The following is a 14724-nucleotide window of genomic DNA, read 5'->3' as shown; positions in this document are numbered from 1 at the left end:
GCCATAGACCCAAACTGAAAGGAGGGGTAAAAACATATTTAAACCCAGCTTTTCACAGCATTACTCACAATAGACAAATGAAAATAACACAAATGCCCATCAAAAGATACATGGAAATACAAAATGTTATATATATACAACAGAGTATTTTCAGCTTTTCAAAGGAGTGAAATTGTGATACCTACTACAAAATACATAGTATAGGAAGACTTTCTGCCAAAGAAATAAGCCAAATACAAAATGACAAATATATGATCTCACTTTTGTAAGCAACCAGAACTGTCTCACTTACAGGAAAAGGAAGTAGATTAGTGGTTACCAGGGATTATGGAAAAAAGATAATGGTAATTTCCCTACTTAAAAGGAAGATATTTTTGGGATGTCTGGGTGACTCAGTGGGTTAAGCATCTGCCTTGGGCTCAGGTCATGATCCCTTGGATCATGCCCTCATCAGGCTCCCTGCAGGGAGCCTTAATCTCCATGTCTGCCTCTGCCTTTCTCTCTGACAAATAAATAAAATTGAAAGAAAAGAAAAAAAAAAGATTGTTTCAGAGTGAAATGATGAAAAATGCTAGAGACAGATAGCAGTGATAGCTGAACAACGTTCCGAATTTAAAGCCAATTAACTACATATGTAAAAATTATACTAATGTACATTTGTAATGTATACCTTAGCACAAGAAACTCTACATATTAATAATTCACATATAAGTAATTGATTCTTCTGGCATCAATTATAAAAAATGTAAAATGAAGTCAGAACAGTAAACACTTCTAAAAATAAATGACATGAAAAATTAACAAATTTAAAACTTTGTATGTGTTATATCTGCGTTAGTACTTGTTCACGTATTCTTTGAAGAGCTGACTAGCTTTAAAAAAGACTCTTTCTTTTAAAGAAATATGGTTAAAAAGATCTTCAACAAGAATGCTTATCTTATTTTTAATAAGATTTGTGCATTATTTTGTGTGTAATATACTCAGTTCAAAGTCAGTTTTTATTTTATTTTTTTAAAAGATTTTATTTATTTATTTGAGAGAGAGATAGCGAGAGAGGAACTCAAGCAAGGGGAGTGGAGAGCCAAGCAGGGGGAGTGAAGAGCCAAGCAAAGAGCCTAATGTGGAGCCTGATCCCAGGGCCTTGGGCCAAGCCGAAGGCAGATGTGTAACCACTAGGTCACTAAGGCACCCCAGTTTTTACTTTTATGATTTTTATTTTTTTGTTATTTACTTTACTTATATTTATTTCCATGTAAGTTGAAACACAATGTTATACTAGCTTCAGGTTTACAAACAGAATGTGCAACAGTAACTCCATACTTGATGCTACACTCACAACTGTCTACCATCTTCAAATACATAGTTCAAATTAAAAATAAAACATAATTTGAGAATTGTTTGAAAAATGTACTTAGTGATCTGATTATTAATGTGAAAGAATCCACAAAGTTTTATTTTAGTAACTGCTAGAGGTTTCAATTTCTGATTTACTTCCTAGTACCATTCTTTTTTATTTTTGTACTTCTCATGTATTTTGAGACATTTCTGGTTCTCCTGCAGTTTTCTTTAAAGACTACAAGTGACAAAGAAAGAGTACTTTTCATATAAAACAAAGTGAAAACACCTTTTGATGTTTGACTGAATGAACAGGAGACCTACTCAGTTAAGTTTTCCTTAATATTAAATCACTCTACAACTATTACGTAGACTTACTTTACTATTTTAATTAGAAATATTTCAAAATTAGAAGATATCATGAGACAGAAATTTTCTTTTTTAATCTTTACCTTTGCTTAAATTGTTAATAGTTCAGTAATTTCTAAGGTGCAGCACTTATAAAACATAGTTATACAAACTAAACAGATTATTATAAAAGTAGTGGGCATTTATCAAAATAATCTCCAGGAAATAAATACTCACTCTCAATGATTCCTGGAAGGAGGAGGCTTGGTACTGTGCATACTTAGCAATTGTAGTATGAGATCTATTACTTTCACAACGCCAGATTTTCTTAGTTCCAGTGGGATCCCAATTTTCATCTGCTGGTTGCAACAACTGTGTCCTCACTTCTACAGTATGTTCGTTGTTAGCTTCTACCAAAGTTTTGGTAGAGAAAAGTCCAAGATCTTCATAAATAAATAAGGTTGTGTTAATAAATAAAATTGTATGTGGTACACTGGACATTTAAAAGTATGTACGAAAATCCTAAGGAACTCTATCCATTTTCCCGAAGACTACTTGAAGCCATGTAGGGCCACAAATGGAAAGCAACTCCTTGAAACACTAGATCTAACTATCAGGACAGGATATTAAAAAGGAGCTGTACCACTTACAAATAGGATACAATTTTACCTACATTCTATAACTTAGAAAGACTTCTATTGCATAACCTCTAACAGTAATGTTGCACAATGACACCCAATTAAAAACTTAATAAACATCCATCAAAAATATGTCAGTAATGGCATCACCTACTGAAGATGTGCTAAAGAGGCAGAGAGAGAAAGAAAAGAAAGAACACTGACCAATGAACGGGAAAAAAAGTTTTTGCCAGTGTTTTAAGACACTAAAGATAATTAAAAACAAAACAAAACAACTTCAGACTTTCTTTTTTCAATCTTACCTAGTTTAAGAGCTCCAGCAAGGCCACGTATTACTGTAACAGGGTTTTTGGGATTTGTACAAAACTGATGTAATGGAGGAAAGAAAGCATCACGCTTATTTTCCAACTGTAAAATTAAAATGTTTTGTTAGATTTCATAAAAATGATTAAAAATTATAGTGCAAATCTCTATTCACTTTTTCATCATTTTTACATGTGAATTTTTTTTTAATTTTTACATTTTAAAATGTATCTTAACCATTAATACTGTGTTGCTACACATTACAGAATTTTACCGTTAGTTTTTGCAGGAAATTATTAGAAGTTAATAGCTACATAAATTTCTCTTGAAGAAACACATCTTAATTTGATAGTTTCAAATGAAATTACCAATGCGTTATATTACACTACTGTACCACATTATACTAAAATTGATATGACATTTAAATATTTTAATAGTTCAAAGGATTACCTAAGTATACTTTAACTGTACTTAAATACTTCTTGTATGAAAGAGGTGGGAGAAGTAAAACTTAATGTTCAACATCAAAGTGTTTTAAAAACTAAAAGCAAAATTAAAAAATGATTCAATAAGACCTATAGTATTCATATTCCATTTATTCCCTCGTTTATTTTATATTTATCTCACATCTTCTCTTCACAATAACAAATGCATAAATTTTAATTTGATAAAGGATAATATAACACTGGGAAAAGAAAAGGCCAAATTTCAAAATCTCCTATCAGTAAATTCAATCATAGTGCTTATTATCAACTTTTAGCTCAAAACTTTTTTTTTTTTTTTGCACATATCTAAGGAAATATAGCAAGGATGGACAACAAAACTCTTTGGGGGGACAATCAAATTATTTTGGTTTATAGCAACTTTTACAACAATGTACATTTTCTAAAATATAACACATATAATGTACATTTAAAACAATGTTAACTGGTGTGCCTGTGTGGCTCAGTGGGTTAAAGCTTCTGCCTTCGACTCAGGTCATAATCCCAGGGTTCTGGGATTGAGCCCCTCATCGGGCTCTGCTCAGCGGGGAGCCTGCTTCCTCCTCTTTCTGCCTGCTTCTCTGCCTAGTTGTGATTTCTGTCAAATAAATAAAATATTTAAAAAAATAAAAAGTTAACCAAAAATGACACAAAAACAATTCTTTTGCTACTCTCCAATAATCCCCGTCCATCTGTGAGAAGATACTTAAATAGTAACTTTAACAAATCTTTCTGAATAAACCACTAGCCAAAAACCTTTTCTAGGGTGCTTGGGCAGCACAGTCGTTAAGCATCTGCCTTCGGTTCAGGTCATGATCCCAGGGTCCTAGGACTGAACCCTGCACAGGGCTCTCTGCTCAGTGGGAAGCCTGCTTTTCCCCTTCCCATTCTCCCTGCTTGTGTTCCTGCTCTTGCAGCCTCTCTCCTCAATTAAATAAACAAAATCTAACAAAACAAAACAACAACAAAAACAAAAACCTCTTCTACAAAAGGACAGGTGGTGTATGTTTTCGGTTTAATAGACTGTACATTGTTTTGTTAACTACTTAAGTCTGTCAGTCTAGTGCAAACCAATCACAGACAACATGTAAATAAAAAGCACGCTGTGTAGCAGTAATTTTTCATAAAAAGAGGTTGGTATTTAAATTGAGAAATGTTATTTATCATCTTCTGGGATAAGATACGTTTTTCCAGAATCATCAACTTGTGAGAAAGAACTTAAGGTTGTCTAAAAGGGCAGCCACATTGGTATAAAAATTTATCTTCAAAAGACAGACAAATTTAGACATGTGATATATTCCTATTTTGTCAGTGAAACACACTCACATAAATGCTAGGTGTGGGTGGATTCAACTTGTCTTTAGGCAGGGGAGGGTATGGTGAAGTTGGTGGTCTTGGAGGTGGACATTTATCCAACAAAATATGACTATTAGACAATCCATTTTTGCCTAGATTCCTGGAAAATAATAAGCAGAAAAAAAGTATGAGCTATACATTAATTATACATTAATTCTGAAAGTAGAAAGTTGAAAAAAGTAAAATTAAGTAAAATTTTTAATTAAAAATTAAAATTAAGTAAAATACCTAAGGTTTAAGCATAATAGCATTTACAAAAATAAAGTCATGCTAAGTTATTGGTACCCATTCAGTTAAAAATAACAAGAAACTTAATATGGCAGATATTCACTTTGATTTCTTCTATCATTTAAGAAAACCTAAGTGAAATACACTACATATCCACATAGCTTGAATTTTTCTAATTTTCCAATTTATTTTCTTGCCTGAAAAATATAAACTCCAATTTTATCAACATTCCCTTTAGATTTTCTTCACGTAATATTAACACTACTTTGAAACAAAAATGGAAAACAGTAATGTTATTAAGATTTGTCTCTTTTCATGGGACGACTAGGTGGCTCAGTCGGTTAAGCATCTGCCTTAGGCTCACGTCATGATCCCAGGGTCCTGGGATCAAGCCCTGCATCAGGCTCCTTGCTCCTTCTCTCTCTGCCTCTGCCTGCTGTTCCCCCTCTTACAAATAAAGAAATAAAATCTTTAAAAAAAAAAAAAAAAGGATTTGTCTCTTTTCCTAAATGTCTTATTTCCAGAGTAATTTTGTCAACTTTCAAATCCAGAAACATCATTTGTTTTCTATTTTCAAACTGATTTTGTGTAATTCCCTAATATTCAGGAGGACATCATTTCACTGTAATTTATTACAATAATTTTAAAAATAACATGTTTAGTTTTGAATTAATATTTTTCCTTTGTGAAATATATAAGTCACAAATTTTTGAAGTATAGGAAAATTACTCCCCAGTGCATGCTTTTTTAAGTATAGGAACACTACAGGAGTATTTCTGAAGTTTTACAATTTAAAAACAAAAACAAAAACCCCTCAAAACAAATACAGAAAACTGTTAAGCCTTTAAAATCATTGAAACTGGGATGCCTAAGTGGCTCAGTTGGTTGGGCATAAGCCTCTCAGTTTCAGCTCAAGTCATGATCTCAGAGGTAGTGGCATTGAGCAGATGCAGAGCTCCGCCACCAGCAGGGAGTCACTTGGGATTCTCTCTTCTTTTTCCCTCTTTCTGTCCCTCCTACTAACGTGCATGCACTCTCTCTCCCTCCCCGATTAAAATATTTTTAAAAAATGAAACTAGATTGGGGCACTTGGGTGGCTCAGTTGGTTAAGTGTCTGCCTTTGACTCAGGTCATGATCCCAGGGTCCTGGGATGGAACCCCACATTGAGCTCCCTGCTCAGTGGAGAGCCTGCTTCTCCCTCTCCCTCTGCTTACCTGTGCTCACTCTCGCTCTCTGTGTGTCAAATAAATAAATAAAATCTTAAAAAAAAAAAAAACAGATTGCCCTAATTATCACATTAAAAAATAACTAATGAATTAAGATATGTAAGGAAAACCACTCCTAAAAATACTAAAATTTTAAAGATTCTGCAAACTATTTTGGGAAATAAAATATACATCAGTAATTATGTTTAGAACAGATTAGGTTTTGGGGCGCCTGGGTGGCTCAGTGGAGTAAGCCTCTGCCTTCGGCTCAGGTCATGATCCCGGGGTCCTGGGATCAAACCCCACGTCGGGCTCTCTGCTTGGCAGGGAGCCTGCTTCCCTTCCTCTCTCCCTTCCTCTCTCTCTGCCTACTTATGACACCAACCCCCATCAAATAAATAAATAAATAAATCTTAAAAAAAAAAAAAAAAGAACAGATTAGGTTTTTAAAATTTCAATCATATAGTAACAATAACTGAAAGCAAAATTACCATTTCTGGATTAACTATGCTTGCTAAAGAAAAAAACTTTCGAAGTTAGGCCTTTGGGGTTAGAAAAAACTTAGTTAAAACTAAGCTTCAAGTACAATACCTGTCAACTTTACAGATGCCATATTAAATAGCTCTGAGGGTATAGAACTTATTTTTTTAACTGTGATGAAGAACTTCTGATGTAATCAACAATGAGGTTTAAAGAGATGCCTGAGGGGCTTGGTCTGCTAAGCATCTGCCTTTGGTTCAAGTCACGATCCCAAAGTTATAGATTGAGTACCCCTTGCTCAATGGGGAGCCTGCTTCTCCCTCTGCCTGCCACTCTCCCTCCACTTGTGCTCTCCCTTTCTTGCTGACAAATAAATAAATAAAATCTTAAAAAAAAAAAAGGTTTAAAATTACTTCTTTAAAAAATAAAACACTGTGCAGGCCTATATTATACTAAATTTCTATTCTTGTACGTACTTATTAAGGTTAAACGTTAAATGAATAGTTCCAGTACCTCCAAAACATGATGACCCATATTGTTTACATTACCAGTTAGACACGATACATTTTAAAGTTTTAAAATACAGAACTGTTTCTAATTTATAAAATCCACAGAGTAACTGCTTTTCACAAGTAAAAATTACCTGTCTAAAGCTGATAAAGGAAAATTGCAAGTATCTTCTCAGACCAATGCATTAAGACTCAATACAATCTCTACATAATAAAGAAATGGTTTCAATGCTGGATTATGTATCTGTTTATAGTACATAAAATTCCGATTGATTACAAAAAGCTTGTTTCATAGAGAGAAATATGAGAATATAACAGATAATATTTCAGAATACCACAAAATATGGGTCAAATATTAACAAGCTCTTCAAAGTCTTTTAAGCCAATTTAATGTGGCATCAAGTTCAACTATTCACAGTATGAAAAATAAGACTAGGTAGTTAGAAAGGATAGCCAGTGTATGTCTCCATAATTTTTATAATTCTATTAGAATACGGATATACAGAAAACTCAAGCAATGTTAAGTATAAATATATTTCTAAAAAGAAAAAAAGACATGCGCAAGAGAGCTAAAACTAATTCAATCTCTTGAATACTGAAGTTACAAACTAAACTCTTAAGAAAAGCAAGATACCATAAGTGCAACCAAGATGAACCAAACAATAGCACTTTAAAAATAATCCTGACTTAGGGCGCCTGAGTGGGTCAGCTGGTTAAGTGCCTGGATTTGGACTTCCGCTCAAGTCCTGACCTTGGGGCTGTGGAATGGAACCTAACGTCTGGAAATAAAAATTAAAATGACTTCGAAAACCTATGAGGAACATAGATATGTAAGAAAACCTAGAACAAGTAATACAATGAAACCACATGGTAATTGCTTAATATATTTCTACCTATTAAGTGCAAGTCAGAAACTATAGGAATTTCTCTCAAAGAACTACTGCATGTTTTTGATAAGCACAAGTTTTTCTCTGCTAAAAATAAAGGAGTCAACCCCAGGGCAAAAGTACAGAGTTGTGAACAAAATAAATAAATCAGTTTTTTTTAACAGGCATGTATCTGCAACTGTCCATGGGAAACTATACTATAAGTACTTCGCGCTAACCGAATGCGCCACTGGAGCCCCCAGAAACTATACTATAAAAATCCAACCTGTGAAGGGAAGAAGTGGGGGTTTGGATATAGAAATGATTGAAAATGTTGATTTCATTTTTAAAGACTTCTTAAACATTCTTTTACTCTATAAAGAAAATCCATTATTATATAAAAATTCTTTTTAAAATGTTAAATTTACTTTCAAATATATCACTTAGAACAAAAATGAAAGGTATTTTACAGACAAACTCATATGCAGTTTAGTTTCTTTCCTGTAGAAGTTTCTTAATGGGGGAGGGTTGGAACTCTCATACTGATACTTCTTCCTTTACAGGAGTATGAATTCATCCTGTGTAGAACACGTCAGTATTAACTAAGAGAACTGCAAGACAGTTATCACCTGTCAACTTGGTTCTTTCTCAAAGTCTCAGAATAATTTTAATTTTAACATTCAGATCCTGTTATGTTATTCTCTTTTGTCCTTTCTATTTGCTTTTTCCCTTTCTGATTTCTGAATGCATGGTGGTGGTGAATATACCTTCAATAATAAACAGTTACACTAAAAAACTAAAACAAAGAAACATGCCACAGGTTTATAAACAAGTCACAGGTTTATACAATGTCTTAAAGATACCTGCAACTTTATTTCTAAACATATTTCTTTAAGTAATCTCTACAGCAAATGTGCTGAAACTCACAAACCTGAGATCAAGAGTCATATACTCTTCCAAATAAGCTAGCCAGGTACCCCAATACTTTCAAGTTTAAAAAATAAAAATCATATCTGACATAAGGCAGAAGTCCTTTTAGCGGTTGCTAAGCCAAAATGAATCTTAAAGCACCTAGTTTACCCAAAACTATTTACAGACATTTCAAAAATGAGATGAGGTTAAAATTTTAATCTACTAAAAATATGAAAGATACAAATTTCACTTAATCATAACTTTAAATAAAATATTATTTTCATTACTCCACATTAGGTGGCTTCTAAGTACAAATTACATAAAAATTTTAAATGTATTATACTGCTTAACTTTCTCAGTGATACACATCTAATGGCAGACTCATAATCCTAATAATCTAATAACTCACATCTAAGCAAGTTTTAGATTCAGCAAATAGAGAAACACATAACCAGCAGTTTTAAGAGGAGATTTAGAGTCTTAAATTAAGCAAGAATTAGTAAATAGCCAAGGTACTTCAAAAATACTTAAACTGCATTTACTTTCTATTTTACGTAATTTCAACCTCAAATTAAAAAGATCTTTTAAAAAATTCAATGTATCAGTGCTCAAATTACAAATGTTACATAATAAAAACCTTATAGAGCATTTCATATATTTACTCTAAGCACTTACTTTATCCAAGTTTTATTAGTGTCTTCTAAACAATGAAAAAGTATATTTATAAGTAAATTTATAAGTAAATTCAAGAAAGGAAAAAGGTAATTTATTATTTAATTTAGGATTAGATTCTATTGGGTTTAGTATTAACAGAAAAACACATTATAAACTTGTTAATTAGTTTCCTTTTGAGGTGCTAAAATTCCTGTAAATTTGACTGTGGTAATACTTGCCCTTACCTAGGAATACACTACAATACCAATGAACTGTACATTTTATTTTATTTTATTTAAAGATTTTATTTATTTATTTGACAGAGAGACATACAAGCAGTACAGAAGCTTTTCAGTTCTGAATAGCAGAACACATAAGAGACACAAGCAAGAGTAAGAAAGGGAGAGGCAGGCGTCCCACCAAGCAGGGAGCCCGAGGTGGGGCTCAATCCCAAGACCCTAGGATCATGATCCGATCTGAAGGCAGATACTTAACTACTGAGCCACCCAGGCGCCCCTGAATTATACATTTTAAATGAGTGCAATGTGATATGTGAATCATAACACAGTAAATCTCTATTTTTTAAAAGGTAAATTAAGATCTGTTAGAGGGGGAAATCTATCTGGTATCACAATACCAAAACAAAGTTTTCCTTATTCTTTGATTCTTTTGTGGGAAGGCAAACACTTAAGAAAAAAATTTCTGGGAGTAGCAGAATATGGCTAACCCTTACCAGAGTGGCTACTTTATAACCTCTTCTACAGTCAGAGTGTTAACAGAAGAAATCATACAGTGTAGTTTTCCAGGCTTTGTTGTTTTCTACCAAGTATAATTTAATTCATTCTCAGGTTTTATTTCCAGTATAAGGTCAATCGTGGAGAAGCAGATAACTCAGATAGCCAACAGAAGACAATACTAGTCAAAAGCATTCCTCTCAGGTAAAGCAGGTTGTAGAAAATGTTTTTCACATCTGACACATTGCTAAATGATAACCATAATACGAAGCATAAAAAAGACGCTTCTGAAATTGTTATTTTAGATGATTATTATTAGTTTACATTTTTTCTGAAACATAATTTCTATTACTTATAAAGTCAAAATATTATTTACTGATCTGAATAGTAGTCAACCATTCCCATTTTGTAACAGACATCCCCATACTAACCTGCATGCCTTCAGAACTTCTGAGGAACTTGAATATATGGACACAGATATTGATGGTATAATATGAGGACCAGGCTTTTGGCTAATTATAGGCAGGTCTGTTTTTACAGAGCTCTGTGGGTTCTCTAGACCTTCTCCATTAAATGTATGTAACCTACTGTGAGGACTGTTAAGGCTGGGAACGCTGTGTACAGCTGTATGTTCGCTGGATTTTGGAGAAGGTGTTGCAGTAGAAATGACTGAAGAGGGTGAAGAGGCAACAGAATTATTAGTCTTTGTACAAACAGTGGGGTGAAAATTACTGACTTTGTCACAAGCTCCACTACCCCCACTGTCATTGGCTTTTACAACCAACAAGGCAGAGACCTGAGGATTGTCTGAAATTTGTACATTTGGTGATGTGGAATCTCCATGGTTAGGACTACAAACAGGTTCTGCCATCAATTGCTGAACATGATTAGAAAGTCCTTTGACACCAGCACAGCCATTAGGTTTGTCTCCAACATGCCTGCTTGTTTCAGGCACCAAGGATTGATTTCCTGAAGGTTTGCCCTCTTTGGTAAAGGTAATGCCTTGTTGTCCACCTGAGGTAGGAATAGGAGAGGAGAGGTGATTGAAAGCAGCTCCCTGTGTTACTGAATTGCTAGGCAGAGTTCGAAGTCCAGTCTGTTTCTGAATAGCAGTGCTAGCTGCCTGGAGATACTGTGCAGGCCCAGTAGAAAAGGGAGGTTGTTCGTCACTGGGTCCTGCCAAATGTGAACTCTGATCTTTGTGAAGCCCCTTGGGGGGGGAAAAAAAGAAAAAGAAATTACCAAGATTTGCTTAAATCAATTATTACGCAAACTTAGAATACACACACAGAACAGTACTGAGGATTAAAAATGTTTAGTAAGCCACAAAAATAAGCAATTAAATGTAGAGTATAACAATCTAAAACCTAAAACTTATTTTTAGAAGGTCCCATAATCCACTGATTAAGATGGTTAGAATCTTTAGCAAAAATTATATAACTGGGCTGCATAATTTGTATTAGTGTGCCAAGATATTTCTTCATATAAGGGCTTTAAGAATTTTTTTAAAAAATATTTTTATTTATCTGACAAAGATAAAAGAAAATTTCAGTCTGTTCTCAAGTAGGCAGAGAGGCAGGCAGAGAGAGAGAGAGGAGGAAGCAGGCTCCCCGGAGCAGAGAGCCCGATACCAGAACCCTGGGATCATGACCTGAGCCAAAGGCAGAGGCCTAACCCACTGAGCCACCCAGGCACCCCTGGGCTTTAAGAATTTTTAATGCTCACTTCTGTTATATACATTTTCACCTTTACGGAAATGTTATCTGTAAATTTAGATATGGTAAAAAATACATACCTGTGTCATTACCAAGTGAAGCCATTACACAAACTAAATAGCACAAATCACTTATCTAAAAAGTATTACAGGGGCGCCTGGGTGGCTTAGTGGGTTAAAGCCTCTGCCTTTGGTTCTGGTCATGATCCCGGGGTCCTGGGATCGAACCCCACAACAGGCTCTCTTCTCAGCAGGGAGCCTGCTTCCCTTCCCCTCTCTCTCTGTCTGCCTCTCTGCCTTCTTGTGATCTCTCTCTCTGTCAAATAAATGAAATCTTAAAAAAAAAAAAAAAAAAGAAAAAAGAAAATTTCAGTCTGTTCTCAAGTCCTTCTTTACTTTCAGTGCACCATGGAGTCCCGTTAAGAGAATAAACTCAAAAGTACTCTTATCTATAGCAGTAATACACTTACTGCTTTTAAAAATCTGTATGTCAGTTTGATGATGGTGAATGTGTTTTTTAATTGCCTATCCACTTTTGAATAGTACTGATTAGATGACAATATTTGCTACTTTGATGAAAACTGATTTTATACAAGGATTATAAAGATTTTATCCTAATTACTCCATGATTATTCCCTTTTTTTTTTTTTAAAGATTTTATTTATTTGAGAAAGATCACAAGCAGGCAGAGGCAGGCAGAGAGAGAGGGGAGAGAGGAGGAAGCAGGGTCCCCACTGAGCAGAGAGCCCTATGTGGGGCTCGATCCCAGGACCCTGAGATCACGACCTGAGCTGAATAGGTAGAGGCTTAACCCACTGAGCCACCCAGGTGCCCCAGACTGAAATTTTCAATGTATTCCTCAACCCACACTGAACAGAAAGCCAACAGAAGCCTGATGGGCTATGGTCACAATGCTGATCATTATAAATTAGTTTTAGACCCCAGTAAATTTAATAAGAAATTAGAATTAGTCCCCAGCCTATTAAGCACGAAGGGAAATATTTCAGGAGACTAGACTAAAAGTTAAAACCAGAGATAAAAACAAGATGGTGGCTGTGAACAAATTCAGAAGTTCCTTTTAACTTTTTACTAAGGTAAAAAACATACATTGAGAAAAAAAAAATTAAACACAGAGTTATATACAGACTTTAAGTGAACAATACCTAATAGAAAAAAATGCCTGAACTTAAAGGAACAGGCCACCAAAAACTGTACTGAAAGAAAAAAATAAAGGCAGAATCTTTCTATATTAATAAAAAAATCTTTCTATATTAATAAAAAAATTTTGTTTCCAACTCAGTTAAGAAACCCTAACTAAAACAAACGAACAAAAAAACTGCACCTGAGACATCATAGTAAAATATCTGCCAAAATCTGCCAAAAGAAAATCCAGAAGCAGCAAAAAAATGACTCACCACATATAAGAGTTATAAGAGAAACAAGACTTGTTACACCAGACAACAGTGGGATGAAAGGTTCAAAGTACTCATAAGAAAATAAATGCCACGCATATTCAATGGGGGAAAACCAGTCTCAGTCGCTTCAGCAAATGGTGTTGGGAAAACTGAATGGCTACCTGCAAAAAAATGAAACTGGACCACTTTTTTATACTATACACAAAAATAAACCCAACAGAGATTAAAGACCTAAATGCAACACCTGAAACCACAGAATTTGTAGAACAAAAATAAATATTAATTCACAGATGTCAGCCACAGAAATATTTTTCTACATATGGATCCTGAGACAAGGGACAAAACATTGAAAACTACTGGAACTTTATTAAGATAAAAAGCTTTGACACAGCGAAGGAAACAGTCAACAAAAGAAACAGACAATCTATAGGAAGGGAGAAGATAACCTGCAAATGATATACCTGGTAAGTGGTTAGCATCCTCAACTTACAAATAACTCAATACCCAAAACGAGAGAGTCTGACTTAAAAAATGGATGAGACCCAAATAGACAGTTTTACAAAGACGACATACAGATGAACAATAGACACATGGAAAGATGCTCAATATCACTCAACAGGAAATACAAGTTAAAGCCATAAGATACCATCTCACACCTGTCAACATGGCTAGAATCAAAAGACAAAATAACTAAATGTTAGTCAAGGCATAGAGAAAAAGGAATTCTCATGGACTGTTGGTAGGAATGTAAATTGGAGCAAATGCTAAGCAAAGAGTATTAAAATAGAGTATTAAGAATAAAAAAATAAGAGTATTAAAAACAGAAACATCATATTACTCAACAATTCCACTACTAAATGTTAACCCACGGTGGGGGGAAAACCCCACTAATTTGAAAAAATAAATGCTCCCCTCTGTTTACTGCAGCATTATTTATACAACAGCTAAATTATGGAAAGAATCAAAGAGTGTATCAATAGATGAATGGATAAAAACCATGTAGTATAAAAATACACAATGGAATACTATTAATGATAAGAAAGATGAAATGCTGTCTTTGTGAGAGCATGGATGGACCTAGAGGATACTTTATTAAATGAAATTAAGTCACAGAAAGAAATATTTTATGGTTTCACTTACAGGTGGAATATAAAAAGCAAATTAAATGTGTACATGTATAAATAAACAGAAACAGACTCAAATACAGTAATAAAGTGGTGGTTGCCAGAGGGGAGGGCTGAATGCGGATAGGCAATTTAAGTGTATTAAGTAGTACAAACCTCTAGCTATAAAATACATTACAGGATGTAAAGGACAGGATAAGAAATATAGTAAAGAATACTGTATAACTATGCATGGTGACAGAAAGGAATTAGATTTATTATGGTGAGCACTGCCTAATACATGAATTGTGGAAGCACTATGTGTACACCTGGAAGTAATATAACACTGTATGTGAACTATACTTAATTCTTAAACTTGCCAAACTTAACTTGCCATAACAGAAAATACTACCAGAGCTAGATGAATTTACTGGTTGAGTT

The 14724-nt window shown here is 34.1% G+C and overlaps 1 protein-coding gene across 13 annotated transcripts in view; it reads right to left on the bottom strand.

The window, feature by feature from the left end:
* Positions 1-14724, bottom strand: part of LOC116583896 (lysine-specific demethylase 6A-like) — a 167194-nt gene that overhangs the window by 38143 nt on the left and 114327 nt on the right. For all 13 annotated transcript variants that reach the window (XM_032331883.1, XM_032331888.1, XM_032331887.1 and 10 more), the window contains 4 exons: positions 10483-11261; positions 4433-4562; positions 2624-2729; positions 1921-2126 (listed from right to left, as the gene is read on the bottom strand). In XM_032331883.1, the coding sequence (XP_032187774.1) occupies positions 1921-2126; positions 2624-2729; positions 4433-4562; positions 10483-11261 (1221 nt within the window). The remainder of the gene's footprint in view (positions 1-1920; positions 2127-2623; positions 2730-4432; positions 4563-10482; positions 11262-14724) is intronic.

Source organism: Mustela erminea, chromosome Y, assembly GCF_009829155.1.
Source record: "Mustela erminea isolate mMusErm1 chromosome Y, mMusErm1.Pri, whole genome shotgun sequence".
Classification (NCBI taxonomy): Eukaryota; Metazoa; Chordata; class Mammalia; order Carnivora; family Mustelidae; genus Mustela; species Mustela erminea.
This window is presented reverse-complemented; position numbering and strand designations above follow the sequence as displayed.